The 21,244-nt window shown below is 47.2% G+C and overlaps 1 protein-coding gene across 3 annotated transcripts in view; it reads right to left on the bottom strand.

Annotated features, from left to right (window-relative positions):
• The window catches only part of LOC138922904 (rho GTPase-activating protein 20-like), a 97,059-nt gene that overhangs the window by 46,185 nt on the left and 29,630 nt on the right, over nucleotides 1-21,244 (bottom strand). For 2 of the 3 annotated variants that reach the window (XM_070259337.1, XM_070259336.1), the window contains exons 3-4: nucleotides 2,665-3,283; nucleotides 1,560-1,727 (exon numbers count right to left, since the gene is read on the bottom strand). In XM_070259337.1, the coding sequence (XP_070115438.1) occupies nucleotides 1,560-1,727; nucleotides 2,665-2,729 (233 nt within the window). In that variant the 5' untranslated portion in view covers nucleotides 2,730-3,283. Of the gene's footprint in view, nucleotides 1-1,559; nucleotides 1,728-2,664; nucleotides 3,284-21,244 lie in introns of those variants that run through there. The other variant, XM_070259338.1, reaches the window with a different exon arrangement.

The raw sequence follows: 21,244 nt of genomic DNA, 5'->3' as shown, positions 1-21,244 counted from the left end.
TCTCATTTGTTTCTCAGTTCCATTTCTCACCAGGATGTGAGGTAGCCATTTCCTCACCACAAAGGAAAGGTTGATTTCAAGGATGAGAGAGAAACTAGTTGATTGTGGTGTGTTCTGTGAAATCCAGACAAAAGAGAGAATAGAGGCAGCAGCACCACAGCTTGGGTAAGAGACTGTGTGCTGAAATTAACAGACCTAGCTTCAAACGTGGACTCCACTAATTGCTAAGGTGGTGACCTGGGGAAAGGCAGCAGACCTCCGGGCATCAAGGTCCTCCATAAGATAAGGAAAATGAGCCTATCTCACTGGGTAGTTGCAAGGGTCAGACAAGATTCAGTACATAAAGCCTCAGCATAATTCCTGACAGAAAAAAATTCTGATAAATCATGCTTCTTATTATTAACGTCGCTCAGATTAAATATAGCATTTTGCAAAGTCGGTACTTGCGTGTCTTACCTATGACATGGCGTAACTAACTGAGAGCTAGTGGTGAGGGCAGCCAAGAAAAGAGTTTTCATTTTCTCTAGTAATGAAAAAGCTTCTTGATAGTTTGTTTGGTGAAATATTCTTTGTCTTTTATGGTGTTTCATAAATCATGAAAACAGAGATGAAGAAAGTAAACAGATGACCTTGCATCCACCTACCGTTAGACGTTAACTGAGCAATTACCATGTTCTAGGCTGGATATTGGTTACATTTGTGTCCAGGGTTGGGAAGAAAGTGCATCCATTTGGTTCTGTCTCCAACATATGTTCCAAATCTGTCTGCTGCCTCTTCTCACTGCCACTCCCAAGATGGAGTCCCTGTCATATTTCACCAGAACCACTGCCTCCCTAACTAGTCTCCCTGCGTCCACTCTTGCTTACCCACCAATCTGCTATCTAGCAATAGGCAGAACAATATGCTAAAAATATAAACCAGATATGGTCACTTGCTTAATTAAATACGCTTCAGCATAATATTTCAACCTTTGTTGTGGCCTGTGGAGACCCTGTGTGGCTGGACCCCTGACCACAGTATCTTACCTGATATTGTGCCCCACACTGCAGGCTCCAGTCACATCAGCCTTTCCTGAACCCCTCCCTCCAGAGGGCTGAGTTGCACCCACTGAGTCCTGCTGGTCCCTCACTCTAGAAGGCTCAGCCACCTAGTCTAGGAATGCGGCTGCTTCTCACCCCATAGGTTTGGTTTAAATGCTGCCACCTCGGAGAGACCTTCATAGACAGCCCCTCTCTAGGATGGTCCCATTTTCTTCTCCACATGGTACCCTCTTCTCTCTCTTATGAGAAGCACTAACTTCAATGTGTAATTTCCCTCCTCTTATTTTTATCATCTGTCCGGAAGCTCCAGGCAGGAGAGACCCTGCCTGTCACATTCTCAATCGTGTTCTCTACAGGGACACGGCACAGAACAAGACCTCTGTCGATACTTGTTGACTAAAGGGAGGATCAAAACATTTGCAAAAGCAAAAGAAGAAATCCACTTAATATTTTCCCACAGTAAGGGTTGGTGAAAACACAATCTGATGGTAATCAGGAGAGCCTGTAGTGTACACGTACTTGGTGTTAGTTATCAGCAACAGATCGCTGAGCAAGAAGAGGTGTCGCTTCTGCCTCCTCCAGCCTCTTTTGAGTTCCACGGGGCCGTGGATCAGCAGAGTGCGACCGGCACTCTCAGATGACGTAGCATTTTCACTGTGGGTGTCCACCTCAACAGAAGAGCTTTCCCTGCAAAGCAACAAATACCACAGGACAACCAGTCACCCATCAAATACCTGATAGAGTTTTGTGCCAAAGGTCAAGGTTAACACGACACTAAAAATTAGCCTCGATCCCCAAAACCGAACTCTATAGCTCAAATTCAAGTCTCCAAATTACAGAAAGCTATTAAAAAAGATGAGGGCACACAGGGAGTTGAGGTAGCTGGAGAACAGTTTCCAGGACATGCCCCGGAGCATGCCAACTCTTAGAGGTGGGGAGAAGGGGGCAGCAGCAAAGCAAAGATGGCCACGAGCTGTTGGGAAGGGGAGAACCAAGAGGCCAAAGGTTGAGAATATTACAAGAAGGTAAAAAAAAAAAAAAAATCCAAAACCCAGGACAATTTGTGGCCTGAGACAGATAAAATAAAGTGACCTAGAGATTTGTGAAAAAGTAATTACAATTTAGTTTCATGTTAACATAAAAATTTAGATAACTGAAGATTCTGGAAAATTGACTCCAATCGTAGCTAAATCAGTATTCAAGTTTTGGGGGGAAATTCTCAAAGATCAGCAAATAATACTGGAAACATCAATAAGTTTCTAAACACAACAGGGTCTTAGATATTATTTTGTTGAGCTTATAACCTCTAAGCTATGACTCTTTGGTCATAAAAGGTAAAACAACTAAATTTCTCAGGACACAAAAACTCTTTCATGAATAGGGAGATATTGTCATAGGTCTACAGAAAATTCTCTCTCATGGAGCCAAGAAAGAGTCTCCCTTGAGTATGTAAAGCCTGCTTTCTGTACTCAGCAGCACTGAACCTTGTGAACATGAGTAGCTTTTCATGAAAGCAGTGCTGAAGGTAAGAATCAGTTCCCATGTTTTAGGAGAAACAAAACAGAACACTTCCTGTGACTGCTAGTCCCTTTGGACGATCAAGAGTAGTATATTCAAAGACTACCTGCGGAGGTGAAGCCTTGAACGACCGCCTGAAAGCTGAAAGCGCTTTTTGATTGACGAAAACATCCCGTTTTCTTCAATTCTTGGCACTGACTATCGAGCACGTCTACAGCACTTGGCAGAGCACTGTAAACTAGGCACTGAAGCCTGAGGATTCTGGAGTTGTCAAGGTCACCGGCCGTTATGACGTTAGGGTTCTAAGGCGCATGCCATAACTGACAAACTGACATATCTGTTTCCCTGGTTTTGCCTGCATCTTTTGAGTTTTTAAAACTAATCTATTTACTTTGAGATAATTGTAGATTCACAGGAAGTTGTAAGAAACAACCCAGAGAAATTACATCAACCTTTTACCTGGTTCCCCGAATGGTACTATCTCTCTAAACTATAGTACAATACCATAATTAAGATAGTAGCATTGATACAGTCAAGATACAGGACATTTATTTCCATCACCACAGGATCCTTTCTCTGCCCAGTCTCCATGATTTCTTCTGGTACCAGCATATCCAGTAATCGTCAACACTGAAGCGAGAGGTCAGGGTCCAGGAGAGTCTGGCTGTTTTTCCAGGAGATGCAGAGGGAGGGCAGCTGAGTCAGCACAGGCTGGGAGAGGGAACCTGCAGACACAGACAGGCATGGTTGCTGGGCAAGAATCATGGGAAATTTCTCAGAAGTCTAAGCAAGGGAGAAGTGATGTTGGGGGCTTCCCTCTGTCCCCAAAGCCTGTCCCCAACTGTGCAGTGAGAGAGGAGCACAAGGAGGAGGGGAGACCAGGCCATGGTGCACACATCCCCATGGTCTCCACCCTGTGCCATAGTAGGGGCTGCCCATGAAAATGGGTTTCCATCCAGTGACTGCCCAGCCCCTCCCTGAGCCCTGGTGCTGGAGCTCAGCTCACACCACACACTGAGGAGGATGGAGGTTGGCCTCACCCCTTGGGAGAGCCCTGGGAGGAAGCACCTACCGAGACAACACAAAGGTCCCTGCTCAGGGGACTCTGCCAGGCCAGAGAGGACAGAGCTTCTCAGCCTCCTTCAGTAAGCACAGGGTCCAGCCCCCAGGCCCAGGCTCCTTTGAGTGAATGGTCCTTGCTGAGCAGCTTTGTAGGGACCAAAGGGCTGTCCTGCACTGCCCCCTCCTGGTCACAGGACACACCCCTCACCAGGGCCAAAGCCCTGAGAGCACAGCTGGTTTCTGCAGCTCACCAGGTCACTGTCTCTATTCACACATCCATGGTCTGATCATCTGTTAATGGCATTCACATACATTGGAGGCAATGACTCTTGTATCACTCTCTCATAAGGCAGTGCACATGGAAGGTGGAAAAATGTACAGAAATTGGAATTTAAAGTGTTTTAACCATGAGACAAGATGTTGCAAACATCATATCCCTTCATTTTAATGTGGTTTAGGGAGCGCATCCATATTCAGTGTTCCATCACTTGTGCATAAAGCAATGAATTCCAAATAATCTCACATAACCTTATCTGTGTTTTAAACTCCAATTTTTAGGTAATCTATTGCCTGTACTAGTGAGAAATCAAAGAAGCACAATGAATCCTAATATTTGAGCTGTGCAGCTCCCATCACGCCATCTTGTATTAGAGTAAAGTCCAACCTGGCAGAGAAAGTCTTAGACCCTCATTTGTTGGCTTCTGTCATCCATCTCTCCCTGTTCAGAATCATCTCTTCTATGGACACACAGCTTACCAACCCCATCATCCTCTCTTCACAGGTTTTCCCACTAGGGTCCTTCATAGGATTTTGGGTTAAAAAATTGAGTATTAAAATTTCATTGATCTTGTGCTGGATCATGAGCTCTACATTTAACATCTTGTTAATAAATGTCTATCATTAGGGGCCGGCTTCATGGCCGAGTGGTTAAGTTCGCGTGCTCTGCAGCGGTGGCCCAGTGTTCGGATCCTGGGCGCGCACAGCTCGTCGGGCCACGTTGAGGCGACGTCTCACATCCCACAACTAGAAGGACCTGCAACTAAGATATACAACTGTGTACAGGGGGTTTTGGGAAATAAGGCAGAAAAAAAAAAAAAGATTGGCAACAGTTGTTAGCCCAGGTGCCAATCCTAAAAAAAAATGTCTATCATACATGTTCTTAAGTGGAATGCTATTTGACTTCTATCAAGTTTACCCACACTCTGCAGTTTATTTGCTCATGGAGCTTGTTCCCCCTTCCGCCTGCTCCCCATGGTTTTTTCCTCAGTCCCTGCAGGCCCAGCGCATCCTTCTCTTTCTCTGCGTGAAGCCGTGGAACCCAGTCCATCTCCCTGGTCACTGTCCCCAGGGTCAAGGGGGAGTTTCTCTTCTGTCCTATAGACAATGAGATCACCATTATTACTTAACCTCTACTCTTAATTCGACTCAGAACTCCAGGCTCAAGCTGTCCAGAAAGCAGAAATCATTATCTTTGCCTCAGATCTGCTCTTCAACAAGGTTTGAAATTCAGGAGAATTCAAATACTCTTTCAGTAAACACTTGCTGAGTTTGTCCTTTGTGCCACAGTTTTCTGGGCTCTGTAGATACAGCAGTGACATAAGAGGGGAAAACTCCTATTCACATGGAAGTTAGATCCCAGCAGGAGAAAGAGGCAGTGCATAGACTCGCATAATTCCTCTGGGCATCTGGAGCCTGCTCCTGCTGGCTGAGAGCCCCTCATCTCCCTCAGGACATGGACACTGAGATTCTCTGTGCTCTGTCCCCAGCCTCCCCTCAGCTGCACATGGCTCTGCCCCATTCCAGGTACCACGTGCAGGAGCCCAGCCCTGCTCCCCCAGCCTTGCAGAGTCCCTCAGTGTGGCCTCATCCCACAGTTTGCCCACTGTATTCCATTCTTCACTCTGTATTTAGAGCGATATTTCAAGCGCATCTATCTGATAAAGGCACCTCCCTGCTTAAACGTTTCACACAATTTCTCTCACTGTCAAGATTATGTAAAGCTGTTGAGTGTCACATTCAAAGTCTCTGTATATGTGACCATCTTTATTTCCGACCTCTTGGCTCACCTCTCCCCTGGAGCCTATACAAAAGCACAAGTAGGGCCCCTTTGCTAAGAGGATGCTTAACCCTGAAACCCAGTGTCACCTTCTCCTTTTGGTACTTCTGGTCCTCCTTTCCCACCGCTGTCCCCTTCCATCAGGACCAGGCTCACACATCACCTGCTGGAGATACTGACCATGCTGAGATGAGCAAATACCTGTTTTTATTATAATAATTTACTAGGAAATTTCCACACTTACATCTGATCCCATTGTGCATATTCTCTTAGATAAAATTTAAGCATAGAAATACTGAACAAAGAATGCAGTTATGATTCTTATCATCATTTTGTTTTTCTGATTAGTTTACCCTGTTTACATTCCCTAAAGAAGTGGATGTATATTATGTTATTACTTTTTATTTAAACATTTCATATTTCCAATTTGGTTGGTGGAGTATTATCCTTGGACTGAGTCAGACATCTAGGATAAAGGGTTGTAAGAAGAGATTTTATAGCATTTGAATTCCAGAACAACTTTACCATGACGATCTGTAAAAATGTGACCCATTAGAGAGCCTGGAGGACTATTCCTCATGATCATTTAATTTAAAAACTGTGACAGACAAGGACGTCCCTGCGTGTGGGGCAACTCATAATCTAGAACGTCCTCTGCAGGACCAAGGATGCTGCTCTCATAGCAATTCTAACAGATCGCTTCTTCTGATGTGTGACGTTTGTTTTATCTCTGTTTTAAATAGAGAAATTCTAACATAAAGTGACTTAGAATAATGATTTTTGATGATTTATTTATTTCCTGTCTTCTGTCAGGGAATGGGACTTCCCTTTGATTCCAGTTTCCTGAGAGATTGTTTCAAAATCACAAACAAGTTCTGAAATTTTATCAAATTCTTTTCTGTTGAAATAGTCACTGGCTTTTCTTTAATTGATCACAAGCCTGTGGTCTGGAAATAGTGACCACTGGCCACTGACTCATCCCATATGAAAAACTCAATCTGATTTGAATCATAGTCATCAATATAAAAGTTAAAATCATAAGAGTTCTAGAAAAAATACAGTAACATCTTCATGTCCTGGCAATAGACAAATTCTTCCTAGGTTGAACACAAAAATGACTAACCATACGAGAACAAAATACATTACCTAAAATTTTTAAATATCACTTAACAGGCGAGTGACATCAGCAAGATGATGGAATAGGCGGTCCCCCACTCGTGTCCTCACTCAGCAACCATGATTTGGCGGCCATCAATGGAGAAAAGTGCCTTTGTGGGAGCTTCTGGATCCAGGTAGGAGACTGTGAAATCCTGGTGGAACCCAAGGCTGAGGAGTGGTGTTTGAGAAGGCAGGCCCATGCTCAGGGGGTCCTGACCACAGGCCCAGATCAGTGCCATACCCCTGTGAACATGGCACATCTTTTTTTGTCTTCTTCTTGTCACCTGCACCATTTGTCAATGGACCCAGCAGGAGTCACTCCCATCTGTGCCTCAGTTAGCAGGCCTGACAACCGTGTCCCTGGCTGTGAGCCCTGAAGCAGCCCGTGATCCAGTTCCAGCCCCTCTTAGCCACAGTCCAGGAGCAGTCCTGCCCATCCAGGAACTGCACAAGACAAATGCTCATCAGTGCCCCTGGAGGCAGGCCTGCTGCCCTCAGTCTGAATGGGAATCTTGAGGCAGCCCTGTGCCCTGGCTCCAGCCCTGTGCAGAGTGGTCTGTGGGCAGGAAATGGGCTGGGGACAGGCCCATTTAAGCCCCAGGAAGCAGGCCTTCAGACTAATACCAGCTGTGGACCCTGAAGCAGACTTCTGTCTCAGCACAGCCCTTATCAGCTGTGACCCAGGGCCAACCCTGCCCAACAAGGAAACTGTCCAGTGCCCAGGGGGGAGCCACACCCATCCATCCACTATCTTCTCTTGATTTTGGGGTAAAGCATTGCCTAGATCCTCCTTCTCACTGCACTGAGGGGTTGTCTTTCTTGAAATGCATCCATCACACTTTGGTTTCTAGGAGAGTCTTCTTGATTTCTCCTACTAGACTCTGCTTGCCTGGGAAATGACGCCATCCTAACACCTGCTTCCAGGCACAGCCTTTCAGCCCCCACAGGGGATGACTGGGATCAGGATGTGTGGACCATCCTCCTGGACCCTGCCCAGTGGGAGAGCAGGCCCCCTCATATGAGGCCTGAGGTCCCATCTGGAGCCAAGTCTCAGCCTCTTCAGCCTGTCCTGTCTTGTTGGCCAATTTTCTTCCTCAAGAAAATAAGAAGAGAAGCCAAGTAGGCATTATCAATCTTTTTTACATAAAATAAACCTCTGGAAGCATTTTAACATGACCCCATTACAGAATCCCGCTCCTGAAGTTCAGATTAATTAATCTGGTAGAAAGGGTCATTTTCTGGCTTTTAAAAAGTGGAAAGTTTCTAATATGGGGGCAGCATTGAGAAGGAGGGGGCTGAGTTCATCCTTCGTGTTCTGTTCCTCTAACAAGATGCTGAAATTGAACAGGCACAGGTGAAGTTTTCATCAAATGTAAGAGGAGAGTAAACTAGAGATGCACAGGCCTGGCCTTCCTAATGAGTAGACACATTTGTCAGAGCTGATCATATCTCCTGAAAATGTGAGCTTCAAATAATCCTGTCTCAACTAGATGGAGCCATCATGTTGTCTCAATTGATTGAATCACCCGACACCCGCACTTTTCCCAAGAGCCCAGCCTCAGTTCCTCTTTTTCCCAACACCATCCTTCAATACTTCCTTCCTCCAAGACATGGGGAATCTGAACTTATTCCTCTATCCCACCTGCTCCACCGGTTAGCCAGACTCACAGTCTGACATTTGTGTCGTCCACAGTTCCTACCTAGTCCCTACCTACATCCAATCCTCCTCCTCCTTCATTTTCTATGCAGCACCTGGGCCTCATAAACAAATCACATACTGTTGATCCCCTGACAACCTCTCTAATGCTCCCATCTCCACCCCACCAAGCTCACCCCTCCTTACTCTCCCAAAACAGCTTTCCTATACAGTATATTTTGCTTGTTTGTACTCTCTCTTCCCCTAGACAGTGTCACCACTCTGAGCATGTGAACCCTTCCTATCTTGTCCACCTACTATCCTGAGCCCCTACACCCAAGTCTGACCCAAATTAGGTGTTCAGTAAATGGTGTGGATGCACATAATATGGAGAGTCAACTAGCCTGAGTCAAACAGAGCTGGACTTTGTTTCCCTGATTCTGCCCTGACTCCCTGATATGGACTGAACTGTGTCCCTCAAAATCCTAGGTTGAGACCCTAACCCTGATGTGACTGTCCCTGGAGATAAGGCATTGAAGGAGGTAATTAAGGTAAATGAGGTCATGAGGGTGGTGCCCAAACAAGTGGGGCTGGTGTGTTTATAAGAAGAAGAAGAGAAACCAGGGATGAGCACACAGAGAAAGGTCCCTGTGAGGACACAGTGAGAAGGCAGCCACGCGCAAGCCAAGGAGAAACCAAACTGCCGTCACCTTGATCTTGGACTTCCAGCCTGCAGAAATGTGAGAAAACACATCTGTGGTTAATCCACCCCATCTGTGGTGTTATGTTATGGCAGCCCTGGCAGACTCACACACCCCTGGTGGACTCTGTCCCCAGGGCAGCCTGCCCCAGCATCCAGGAATGTCTGCTCGATTAGAGAAAAACAGACAATGGATTGAAACCAAGGACAAGCAGTGGTGGCAGTAATTGAAAGACACAGACTCTTTTCCTCTTATGTGATGTCTTCCTTGTTAGAGATTAAGCAGCGTGTCTCCAACACTCCAAATCTTTGCTTCAGAGGTCCTATTCCTGGTGGAATGGAAGTACTTTGATTTTTGCTACACTCTTCTCTTGGACCAATCCTTACCATTCACTGGTCTCCTCACTAATGTATGAGTTGAATAGAATATTTCACATGGCTCATTCTCTACTTGTATGAGTGAACCGTTCACTTTTCTGAGTCAGGCTAACTCTGATCCAAGCTCCAGGACACAGAAGAGGAACGTAACTGGGACAGAGCCCCTGAGACCTGGGCCCTGTGAGGGGGAGAATCTCAGAAATCAGCCCTCAGTGACCTGAGGAATCACTTGTTTGGGGGAACATGACAGAAGGGCTCTGGACTGGAGTGTGTGTCTAGACATCCATGAGCTGGGCCTCTAGGACAGGTCCTCACCTGAGAGAGGAGGCACTTGCAGGGGAGGAGCCCGGTGATGGCAGGCAATGGCCACTAGTGTGGGTTCTTGAGATGTAATCGCCCTTCTCACTCCCTCTGGGAAGAGGACATCCTCATGAGGGAGTTTTGCCCCCTTCTCCCTCTCCAGAGAGTATTGAATTTCAGCCTGGGGCCTCCCTGATTGGAGTTGGTGTCATTTCATCTGAGACTGACCCTTTGCAGAACATTAGAAAGACCAGGGCACCAAAAGCAGAGTCTTATGAGACAGTGTCCTCTGCCCAGCTCCTAGTGTGCACAGTAGTTGACCCAACATGAACTAATGACGAGGGTGGAGAGCAGATGATGCACATGCTGGGACCACTGAGGGAAACCTTCTGTCCTTTCCTCTCCTCTCTGACCCCAAATCTCCCAGTCATGTGGTGAGCCTGTGATTTGCCCCAGCTCCAGCCCCAGGGACAGGCCTTTCATTTTCCAAACCAATCAGACAATCCCCTCCCTGCTCACCATGATGGAGTCAGGGGAGACAGTGTGAGGTATCTCTTCCAGTCCCGTCCTCATGAAGTCTGAGATTCCTGTTCCATGGATCAGGGAGGGCAATCTCTCTCATTCAGGAGAGTTTATTGTGTGTGTGTGATGCCTGGGACTGCAGGGACATTTTTGACCCATGTGGGATATCAGCCTAGGGACATGTGAGATCATGGACATTGGACAACTCAGATAAATCTCAGAGAAGGAGGGAAGTCCATTGAGATGACGCACTTGACAACTACAACCTTCCTGTCACCACTGAACAAGGCAGGAAGGCTGTTGTCTATATTTCCATCACAAGGATGAGCTCAGGACCTCAAACCCCCATGTGTGTCCATAGACCATCATTCAGGAGGTACAGCTCACTCACATCTCACCCAGTCCCCGAGGACCAGCCTCCAAACCTCTTCCCTAAATCCCCTTCCTTCCCTCCAAAAAACATGCGGCATCTGACCGAGGGAGAAGTGGGCTGGGTGGAGGCCCTGAGGCTCTGGGACCCTGGCATGGAGGTCACTGGACATGGGTCACAGACTCAGGTGGTGGCTGTTTTCCTAGCTGCCATCACCCCATGGAACCTCCAGCGACTGGCCCACAGCGCCTCCTGCTGCCCCAGCCCTTATTCCTCTCGGCCTGACATGAGGGGTTAGGAGCCCCTCAGACAGAGATCCCCTGCCTCCACCCCTGGCTCAGCTTCTGCCTCTCACTCCCCACAGGAAGGGGCCACACCCAGGCCTTGCTCAGGCTGCAGCCTCTTGGTCACATTCAGCTCAGAATTCACTGCTGTGGCCTTCTCGCTGAGGACCATCCACAACTGTCTCCACTGTCCCCATACTGATTCCACTGCTGGGCTGAGGTGGGGTGTCATAACCCATCCCCAGCGCAGGGAATAAAAACACAAAGGCACCACAGATCTGACCCTGTGCACTCACAGTTTGGGACCCAAGAAATTTGGTCTCTGTCTCTCTTTCACTCTGTTTTCTCTCCAGCCTCTCCTTCCTGTCAAGCTGAGCCTCAGTCCTCGCTCCCTATGGGCAGAGGCTCCAGAACAACATAAGCAAGGAAGTGCTGAAGGGAGGACGTCATTGTCCCCACAGTGGGTGCTGCTCCAGTGCGGCCCCTCAGATATCAGAGGGAGGGATGTGTTAGCAGCAAATGCCAGTTAGTGGGCAGCACACGGGGTCACTGTGCCTGGTCCATGTCAGGCTCTGCAGTGGTGGCGTGTCACGTGCACCGTGACCTCTGCTTACGCTAACCCACACTTTCTCAAGGGGAAACATGTATGAATAAGTCACAACATAAATAATAAAGGTGCCCATATAACCTGTCTACTCACTGCTGACATTTTTACTCTGTTTTCATGTAAGGAAACATTCCACCATTTGTTCAATTTTTTATTTTATTACGTGCTGAAATTTGTAATTGTTTTTCTACAGATATGGTCAAATTTTTAATTTTTTATACTGGAAACAGAATCATATACATTTTGAACTACATTTTAGATTACATACTTTTAACATGAGATACTATGTTTATTCATTGTGACTCAGATAATTTTTTCATTCATCCTAATTAATTTTCAGTACAATCTCTAGACTTCTAGGTACATACTTATAGCTTTCATAATTAAAATCTAACTCTTCATATTTAAATGTTTTCTCTTTTTTTCTATTCTTGACTTGACACAAATCTCAGGGTAAACCTTTCAGAAGAGCTGTGTCGGCAGTCATCACGTGGGGTCCAAGACCGAAATGGAACAATTCTAGTCTTCTCTGTTCTGGGATAATGCTTTTCTCTGGTTTAAAGATACACCATCCTTAAGCCATTGAGGAAGTAGTCCTTATTGCTTTATTTCTATATTTATTTTTACAAAGGCAGGCATGGAGATGAATTTAATTGTCATCTTCTTAAGCGTTTATTGAAAACGTCACCTGTGTTTTTCTACTTAAACCTTTGCAATGAGAAAGGAGACAAAAAAGGATGGTTTTGAAACAAATCCACTCATTTCACTCTCACGATTGAGTCCCACTTCTGTCTCTCTTGGCTTATGGTAAACCTTTACATCCACTAATTCTGTGTTTGATTTCCAACACCAGCTGTGGAGTCTTCTTTTCCATTTCCAGAATCTTCCAGGGAACTGACAGACCTAAGGCCTGTGCCTTCATTGAGTGATAAATGATGAACAGTGGTCTCTTCTTTGCCTTGATAAACTCTCACCGATTTCTCCTGATCTGGCTAGAGAAACACACGTTTGCAGTCTTGACGCAGTCCTGAGGTCAGGGACACAAACTGTCCCGAGGATGTGGACACAGAGGCGTCAAGGTACCCTCTTTCCCTCCGCCCAAGTGGGTCCTGTGACTCTCGGAGCAGCCTTGACCCTGGGTTCCTGTTCATGCAGGAAGGTCAGTCCTCACAAGGGAGCCTGGGGTCTGAGGGCAGGGAGCCCCCAGGGAGCAAGATGCACAGAGCTGAGGGTCAGGCCCAGGGGATCAGGTTGGAAGTTACTGCTCCTGGCCTCAAGAGGACAGGAAGAGGGCCACCATCCTGGGATTGGGTAAAACAGGAAAATAGAGGCATATTTTGGGTTTCTGACAAAGATCTGGGATTGGATTTCATGGGTTCCTTGTGGTGAGATACTGGCAGGTTCTTAACTCGGCTGGACACATTGGCATCACCCTTCTGTTGACTCTTCCGTCAATTATCTAGAGAGAATTTGTGCCCTGAAAAGAAAGCTTCTGTCTGTGCAGCAGTGATGAGGGTGAGAACAGGCTGTCACGAATGGCGCAGCCATCCTCAGAGCCGCAGCTCCCACAAAGTCTCCAGACATTCAGGGATGGCAGCAGATGAACAGCAGAGTCACCCGGATGTAGACTCAGATGAGGAAGTGACCAGAGAGTGACGGGCTCACAGGGGGAGGGGGAGGGGCTGCATCGTGATTCCTCACAGATCTGGACACTGTGTCAAGATCATCTCATGTCTGGTCCCAGTGGCCAACCCCGTCCTAGGACAGGATCTAAGAGACCCTCAGGAAGCTTTCCTGCCAGACCTGAAGCCAGAGGGTCTGTCTCAGATGCTGTGAGAAAAGAACACCTGGGTCCACGTTTCTAGGGCTTCTGCCTGGATGCTGTTGTCGCCAGGCCACACTGATCATCTCAAGGTGCTGCTTTCTCTGCTGTGGATGATCCTGTTCCTGAGACCTGACCCGACACCACAGATGGATGTGTGAGCACAGCTTGGAAGCAGGAGCCTGAAACACATAAAAGATGGAGAAGGGGAGGTTTGGGGTCCCTGCTCATGTTGTCCACAGCCTGACTCACTTGAGGATTCACAGCAGACGTTTGGGATTGCCAGAGAGGATGATAAGTGAGGGGGAAATTGCAAAGATAACGGAGTCACCCAGTATGGGAGCCACAAAACCTGAGCATTGACTGAAAAGAAAGCTCTGGCTGTGGAGACTGTGAGGGGAGGAGCTCCCAACTCATGTTTCATGTCTTCACTGATCAGGTGAGGAGACACTCTGCAAATTTAATAATAATGCTACAAAGTCAGCCCCTCGTTAGCACTGAAGGGGGGTTGACTCTTGCTGCCCAAGGAGTGTGACTCTCGGTCCCCAGCCCTCCCACACTGGAAGAGCACTGTGGCATCTGGGTTGTGCTGGTTAGTGATGCTAAGCTTCACCATCGACTTGGAAACCAGAGCTGTTGGCCGAGGGCCATGTGGAGACCGAGAAGAGAACTGAGGTTGTGAGAGTGTGGCTGTTCCGATGGGTCTGGAGCTTTAACTGGATATCCCAGGGGCTGATGTGTCAAAATCACTCCATTCTATCCAGCGCTTTTTTCTGGGGCAGCAGATCTTGGCTTTCCATCCGGGAATCCCAGTCCTCGCAGGAGGCCAGCTCAGCAGGGAGAGAAGCAGAGTCCTGTGCGCACAGGACAGGTCCACGCTGCAGGGAGCAGGGCAGCCCTGGGCAGTGTGCCTACACGTGTGTCAGGGAGCCATTAAAGGTGTGGTGTTCAAGGTCAGTGAGGAACAGGGGGACCCAAGGCATGGTGAGGACAACCTGAACCCTGCCCCTTAAGGCCCCAAAGCTAAGGCACAGCTACCTCACATCTCTCATCCTCCTCCACACCCAGAGGGAAGGGAGGGGCCTGTGGAGGTTCATGTTATGTGTCAGCTTATGTATGCCATGATATTCGGTCAGGACACAGATATTTGGTCGTACATTACTCTAAGAGTTTCTGTGAATGCATGTTTTAAAAGAGATTAATAATTAAATCAGTAAACATTGATTGAAATTTATTACTATCCATAATGTGGGTGGGCCTCATCCAATCAGTTGAAGGACTTGATAGAGAGAAGACTGACCTCCCCTAGGAAGAGGGAATTCCGCCAGCTGACTGCCTTCAGAACCCAACTGTAACTTCTACTCTTCCTTCCCTGGGTCTCTAGCCTACCAGCCTTCTGCACATTTTGGACTTGCCAGTCTCTATAATCATGTGAAAAAATTTCTTAAAATAAATTTCCATAGATAGATACACACATACATACACACATAGGTAGATGGATAGACGATAGTCAGATACATACATAGATACATGGATAAAGAGAGAGAGAGACACATCCTACTGATTCTGTGCTCAGGAGAACCATAAGTCGTACACAGCCCTTCATCCAAATCTCTGCCTGCTCTTCGCTCGTTCTGGCCCTTTGCAGGGTCCTGTCCTGTGGAACAATCCGTGATACGTGGTGGCACAAGGGCAGCCTGTGCTCTGGGCCCTACACAGACCTCAGGAGGTCGTGGTCACAGGGAAGCAGAGGTCCAGGAATATTCCTGGATGGTTGTGCACTGTACACAACCCCACGAGACCAGGCTGTCGGCGCCCCATTTGTTGAAGGACGGATTCACACTCTTTCTGCGACAGGCCAGGCAGCTATCGCCAGTAATCCATGATTTTGTGAGAAGAGCCTTTGGGTTTCCTGTCCAGGATTCATGGATGCAGGTTCCACTTCTGAGCCTTGGAAATGATGTCAGGGACCCTGGGAGCACCTTCTTCTTTAGAGCCGCTGGGTCACAATCCTCATGCACAGGTGACAGATCAGAAGGTGCTCCTTGTGGTGAGGCAACAACAAGAAACCCATCACCCCCGGCGCACATGGTGGGTGCCAGCACGGGCTCAGGACCCAGTGGCATCCAGCCCTGGCCTGCTGCACCCACCCTCTGCCCGTCAGCCCTCAGAGAAGGTTCCCCACCTGGCCTCTGACTCTTCTGGGACTAACGCTGCTCTCCTTGCCTCACCTTGATCATCGAAAACAACCTCTCTGTTCCTGGAGTTCAAAGACGATGCTCCACCCCTCCCTTCCCAGATGGATCGGCTCCCCGGGAGGGAGAGAAGGAGCATCCCAGGGCTGTGCGCCATTTATGTCTGCTCTTAGCATTTTCTTTCTTTGCTGAGATCATCTCCCTCATGGTTCATCGTGATTACATTTTACCTGAAGACCTTGCAGCGAGTCTTTGGATCATTTCGGGAAGAACTGTTATCTTAGTGACAGTCAGTTTTTTGACCCAGAAACTAGGAATATCTATTCATTCATTTATTTTTTAAATTTCTCTTGAAAGGTTTTGTAATTTTCAGTATACAAGATCTGCAATTTTTCTCAGATATATCCACGTTTCATTAAATATTAGTAATGTTGTATGTTATTGTTTTTCTTTTAAAAATTGAAGGTTCATTACTGCTATATAGAATACAATTAATTTCTGCATCTTGGCATTTTATCACAAAATCCAAACTGAAACAGTCAGACCGGAAGCATATCGCAGTCACTTGACCCTGCGCTGGGCATGGGCAGACTCGATCTCTTTTGGCCTCCTCAAATGTCTCCACTGAGAGAATCTTCTCTCTCAACAAGCAATTTTTGTCTATGCAAACATGAGTTGGATAAGAATATATTAGCAATGATATTCTTCATGATATGAAGAAAAGGGTATGACTTTGTCAACTGTTCTGGTTCTAGGAAAATCAGGTCTTGTCTAAGATGTGACAGCAGAAGCCATCTCCTGAGCCACCAGAGGGGTGAGCGCACCAGGCCAGGAGAGTGGGGGGGGGGCGGTTTGTGTCTCACGTCCTCGGGGGTCTGGAGCACATGTGAGCATTAGTGACGCCGGGCCATGTGTTACAGTAATAGTGAGCCTCGTCCTCAGGTCGCAGCCCGGGGACGAGCAGAACACCAGAGTTAGTTGTGTCATCTTTGGATCCAGAGAAGTGGCTGGGGATCCTGGGCCCTGATGCTCATTTGAGTCTGTGTGGCAGAGCAAGAGATACCTGGGGGCTCCCTGGCTTTGGCTGGTCCAGAATATCCTGTATCCACCAACACTGATGCCACTGCTGGCAGTGCAGGTGAGTCTGGCATATGCTCCAGGTGATGCAGAGGCAAGGTGGCTGAGTCAGCACTGGCCGGGAGAGGGAACCTGCAGACACAGACACCCGTGGATGATGAGGCAGAGACTAAGGTTAAGCAGCTAGAGGGTCTCAGCCACAGGGGGCTGACACAGGCTCAGGAGCTGACTCTGGACACTGCAGACTGTCCCTACCTGTGCAGGGAGAGAGAGGCATGAGGAGGAGAGGAGTCCCGGCCGTGGTGCACACAGCCTGCTGGGGCCCCAGATCAGGGCTGGGTGGCCCCCAAATCTTTGCTCTTCTCCATTGATCTGAAAGAGAAGGGGCTGCTCACATAAGTTTGTTCCCCCTAATGATGATCCCACTTTTGTCCTGAGAACCAGCTGAGTCTGAGCTTGATTCCTTAGATGGAGGAGCTGATGGGTGAGTTCAGAGTTTGCCCCATCAGAGGGACCAGGGAGGAAGCAGCTGAGGGACCTTACTCAGACCTGTGAGCAGAGAGGACACAGCTACTGAGACCCCTCAGCAAACACAAGCACCAATGTCCCAGCCCTGGAGGATTTGAGGGATTACACAGCAGGGGGCACCCAAGGTGCAACCTTGGGGAAGACCCACAGCGCCCCCTGCTGCTCACTGTTCTAACTTCAGTCTCAGGTTGGAAATAATGTCAGGGACACTGGCTTGACAGCCTGGTCACTGTGGGTCCACAAACATCCATGCACCACACCCCGTGCTCTGCCCCCACGTAAGTGATATTGATAAACAACCTGTTTAACTGTGGGCTTCCTGGCCTGCTAGGAGGAAGAGATGTGGAAATCTGACCACAGCACAGTGAGACTGAGTCTGCAGTGAGTGAGGAGGCAGAGGGCTCTGGGAGCAAGACCCGAGCAGCTCCTTCCACAGGGGCCACATGAAGGAGCCACTGGAGCCCTGGGTCTGAATGGAGACCGGGGTTCTGCTGGTGGACAAACAAAGCAATAACTGTTCCTAGGAAATGTGCTTGATTCTTGGAAGATCGGCAGTGTTTGCAAATACTCAGGGACATTAAGTAGACTAGGTTGGTGGTTGGGTGGCAAACCATACAGGGGACCTTTGCAGTGGTCTACGGCACTGAATCTGTGGCTCTGAGGAGAGCTGGAGACCGATTCGAAAGAACTTTTTCTTTCACCAAGAAGGGATTGAGATGTATTTATGACAGCTTTAGTGAGGTTTAATTTTCAAATAATCAACTGCCATTTTAAAGTGTGTAATTTGGCAAGCTCTCATGAATATATGAACACACTGGTGAATCCATCACCACCGTCAAGGCAATGACTGTATCTGTCATTATGTTGACATCACCAGTTTGAAACCACTCCATCCCGCCATCCCCTCCCCAATCCCTAGGTGATTGCTGATCTGCTTTTGTCTTTATAAATTAATGTCCATTGTGTAGAATTTTATATAATTCAAATCTTTGTTCTGGTTTCCCAGCTTTACTTGTCTGGCTTCCTTCATTGAGCATACGTATTTTGACACCCATCCCTGTTTTCACAGTTATCCACAGGCCATTCCTGGGCACACAGTATGGACGGGCCGCAGTCTGCTTCTCCATCCGCCTGTTCATGAGCGTTTGGGTCTTTTACACTTTGGGCTATTTATACATAAAGCCGTTATTTATGTTAGAAGTAAATTTATTTGTTTGCATTTATTTAATATGTGATTTCATATATTAAGTAGTTAAAATAAAATTTAATATGTAACTTTATGTTATAAATGAATAAACCTGCTGAGTATTTGTGTACAAGTCTTTGAATGAGTATGCACTTTATTTTTTCTTGGGGAAACAGAGCAGCTGGGTCTTAAGAAGCTATATATTTACCCCTTTTAGAAACTGCTCAACTGTTTTCCTAACTAGTTTGTCGATTCCGTGCTCCCACCAGCCGTGTGAGAGTAGCTGTGCTGCCTCCTCTCAGTATTGTACTTTTGTCCCTTCTCATGCAGGTTTAGTGGCATATAATTTCCATTTTAATTTGCATTTCCATAATATATAATGATGTTGAAAAATTTTTCATGAGCTTATTTGCTATCATGTATCATCTTTGGTGCAGTGTCTGTTGAAATATCTTTCCTAATTTTAAATAGAACTCTCCTGTAATTATTGAATGGAAAGAACTCTGCAACATATTATCCACACAAGTCCTTTATTAGGCAAGTGATTTGCATGCATATTCTCCCAGTCGATGGCTGTCTTGTCCTTCTATTAGCAGTGACTTTCAAGTGCAGGGTATTTCATTTTTGATGAATTCCAAATTATCAATTTGTTTTTTTGGTTTTTCTTTTTTTGGTTGGAGCTTTTGGTGTTGCAACTAAAAGGTCTTTTCCAGCGTGAGCATTCTTACATATTTCCCTTTATGACATTGTTTTCTTTCTTTCTTTTTTGTTTTGCTTAAATATATAAAACTGGAAAAGCTGAGTCAAACTAAATGTTTAGATTTCAATTTATCAGAAATTGGCAAAAGTTTTCAAAGCATCTCACATTCCAAATGAGTAATATAGGTGAGTTCCTCTGGCCCCACATCCCTGTCAACATTTGGTTTGTTAGACTTTCTCATTCCATCAGTTTCTGTAGGTGCATAGTTTCTTTTTCGTTTTTTTTTTTTTTTTTTGAGGAATATTGACCCTGAGCTAACATCTGCTGCCAATCCTCCTCTTGTTGCTGAGGAAGACTGGCCCTGAGCTAAGACCCGTGCTCATCTTCTGCTACTTTATATGTGGGACCCCTGCCACAGCATGGCTTGCTGAGAGGTGCCATGTCCACACCCAGGATCCAAATCAGCGAACCCAGGGACGTCAAATTGGAAGGTGCAAATTCAACCACTGCGCCACCAGGCCGGCCCCAAGTAGGTGCATAATTTCTGTAGGTGCATATTCCTTCCTCTCCATTAAGCCGAGGCAGCTCTGATTGTGCTAATTGGCTCACTATGGGCCACCTTTTGGTCCAGGTTTCATTATAGTTGGAATTTCCCTTTTGCTGATGACTTATAAGGCCAAGAACTTTTTAAAATTTTTTATTATTTATTTTCCTTTGTGAATTGTTTGTTCAGATCTTTTGCCCATTTTAATGGATTGTTTCTCTTTTTATGTGAAAATAGCGATTATTAATGTACTTTTGATGTAGCCATTTTGGTCACACATGTGTCATATGACATCTGGGCAGTTAGTGTGGAAGGTGAGGAGAAGTGACCAGGCCATGGTGGACACACCCAGGCCTGTTGAGGACTCACAGTGCAGACAGAGCTGTCCCAAGTCTGTGTGTCTTTTGTCACCCAAGCTCCAAGGGAACTAGGGCTCTCTCAGTCCCTTGGGCACCATCTGTCTCCAGGCCCCAGGGGCGGTAGGAAGTCACCCCCTGTGGGTCCCAGTGAGCACTGAGCCGGGCCGTGGATGAGCGAGGGGAGGAAAGGGCAGGCAGGATTCCGGCTGCACCGGCTGCCTCTGAGGCTGGAGTGCGTGCTTTTCAACAGGTCACAGAGTCCTGCCTTTCAGTCTCAGGGGTGTCAAGGTGGCCTTAATGCATCTTTCTCATTTCTCCCTCATTTTTCTGGATTAGCACCTCTTTTCTTCACTGTGATGGGGTCGGTCCCTCCTCCTTCTCTCTCACTCACCAAACCCACGTCCTGGACACCTGAGATAAAATGTCTCAAGATATAAGAAAGAGTCAAGTGCATTTACTCCCACCATTCTTACTGTTCCTATGTCTCTCTGCCTCTGTCTCTTTCTCTCCTCCTTAAATTAGCATGTGCTTTCGAGTTTATTGCGAGAGTTCTAAAATCCTTGGTCCAGAAGATCAGTGAGATACCTCTAAGGTGGTCACTCCAATGAACTCCAGTGAGGCAGGAGTGAGGGGCATCATCCTGGGGTTTCCGCCTGGAGAGGAGAGTATTCCTGCTCCCCTAGGGAATGACACCGCACGAGACAGCAGGGTGCACCAGGTTTGCTTTCTACATTTGCACCATTACTGCAGGACCAGGTCACTCTGTAGCAGCTTTCCAGCCGCCTGCTGCCTGGGGAGCTCATGGTAGGAAGCTATATGCCTTGCTCTTCCCTGGAGAAACAAGAAGAAAAAATCCAACACTTTTGATAGTCAGGACACCAGACACTCTTTCTGGGAGCCATGTGACAGTGTCGGTAGCAGGTCAGAAGAAACAGGATCATCCCACTTCCCCATTCATCTGGATCACTGTTGCTTCAACAAATGACACAGCAATGCTGTGAGATGCTCCACAGACTGGCTGGTGGGGATGGTTGAGTAGCGGTCAGCCCCAGAGCTGGAGCCCCAGAAATGATCAGGAATTCCATCCCCCTTGCTGTGGCTTCCTTCACTCTTCAGGCACGTCACATCCTGAGGGGGTCTTCCTAGGGTGCTGTTGATTCCATCCGATGTAGAAGGTGCTCTGCTCACTGCTCAGGGTGCAG

Source organism: Equus caballus, unplaced genomic scaffold (genome assembly GCF_041296265.1).
Source record: "Equus caballus isolate H_3958 breed thoroughbred unplaced genomic scaffold, TB-T2T haplotype1-0000016, whole genome shotgun sequence".
NCBI lineage: Eukaryota > Metazoa > Chordata > Mammalia > Perissodactyla > Equidae > Equus > Equus caballus.
Note: the sequence above shows the minus strand (reverse complement) of the source record. Positions and strands in the feature narration are given on the sequence as shown.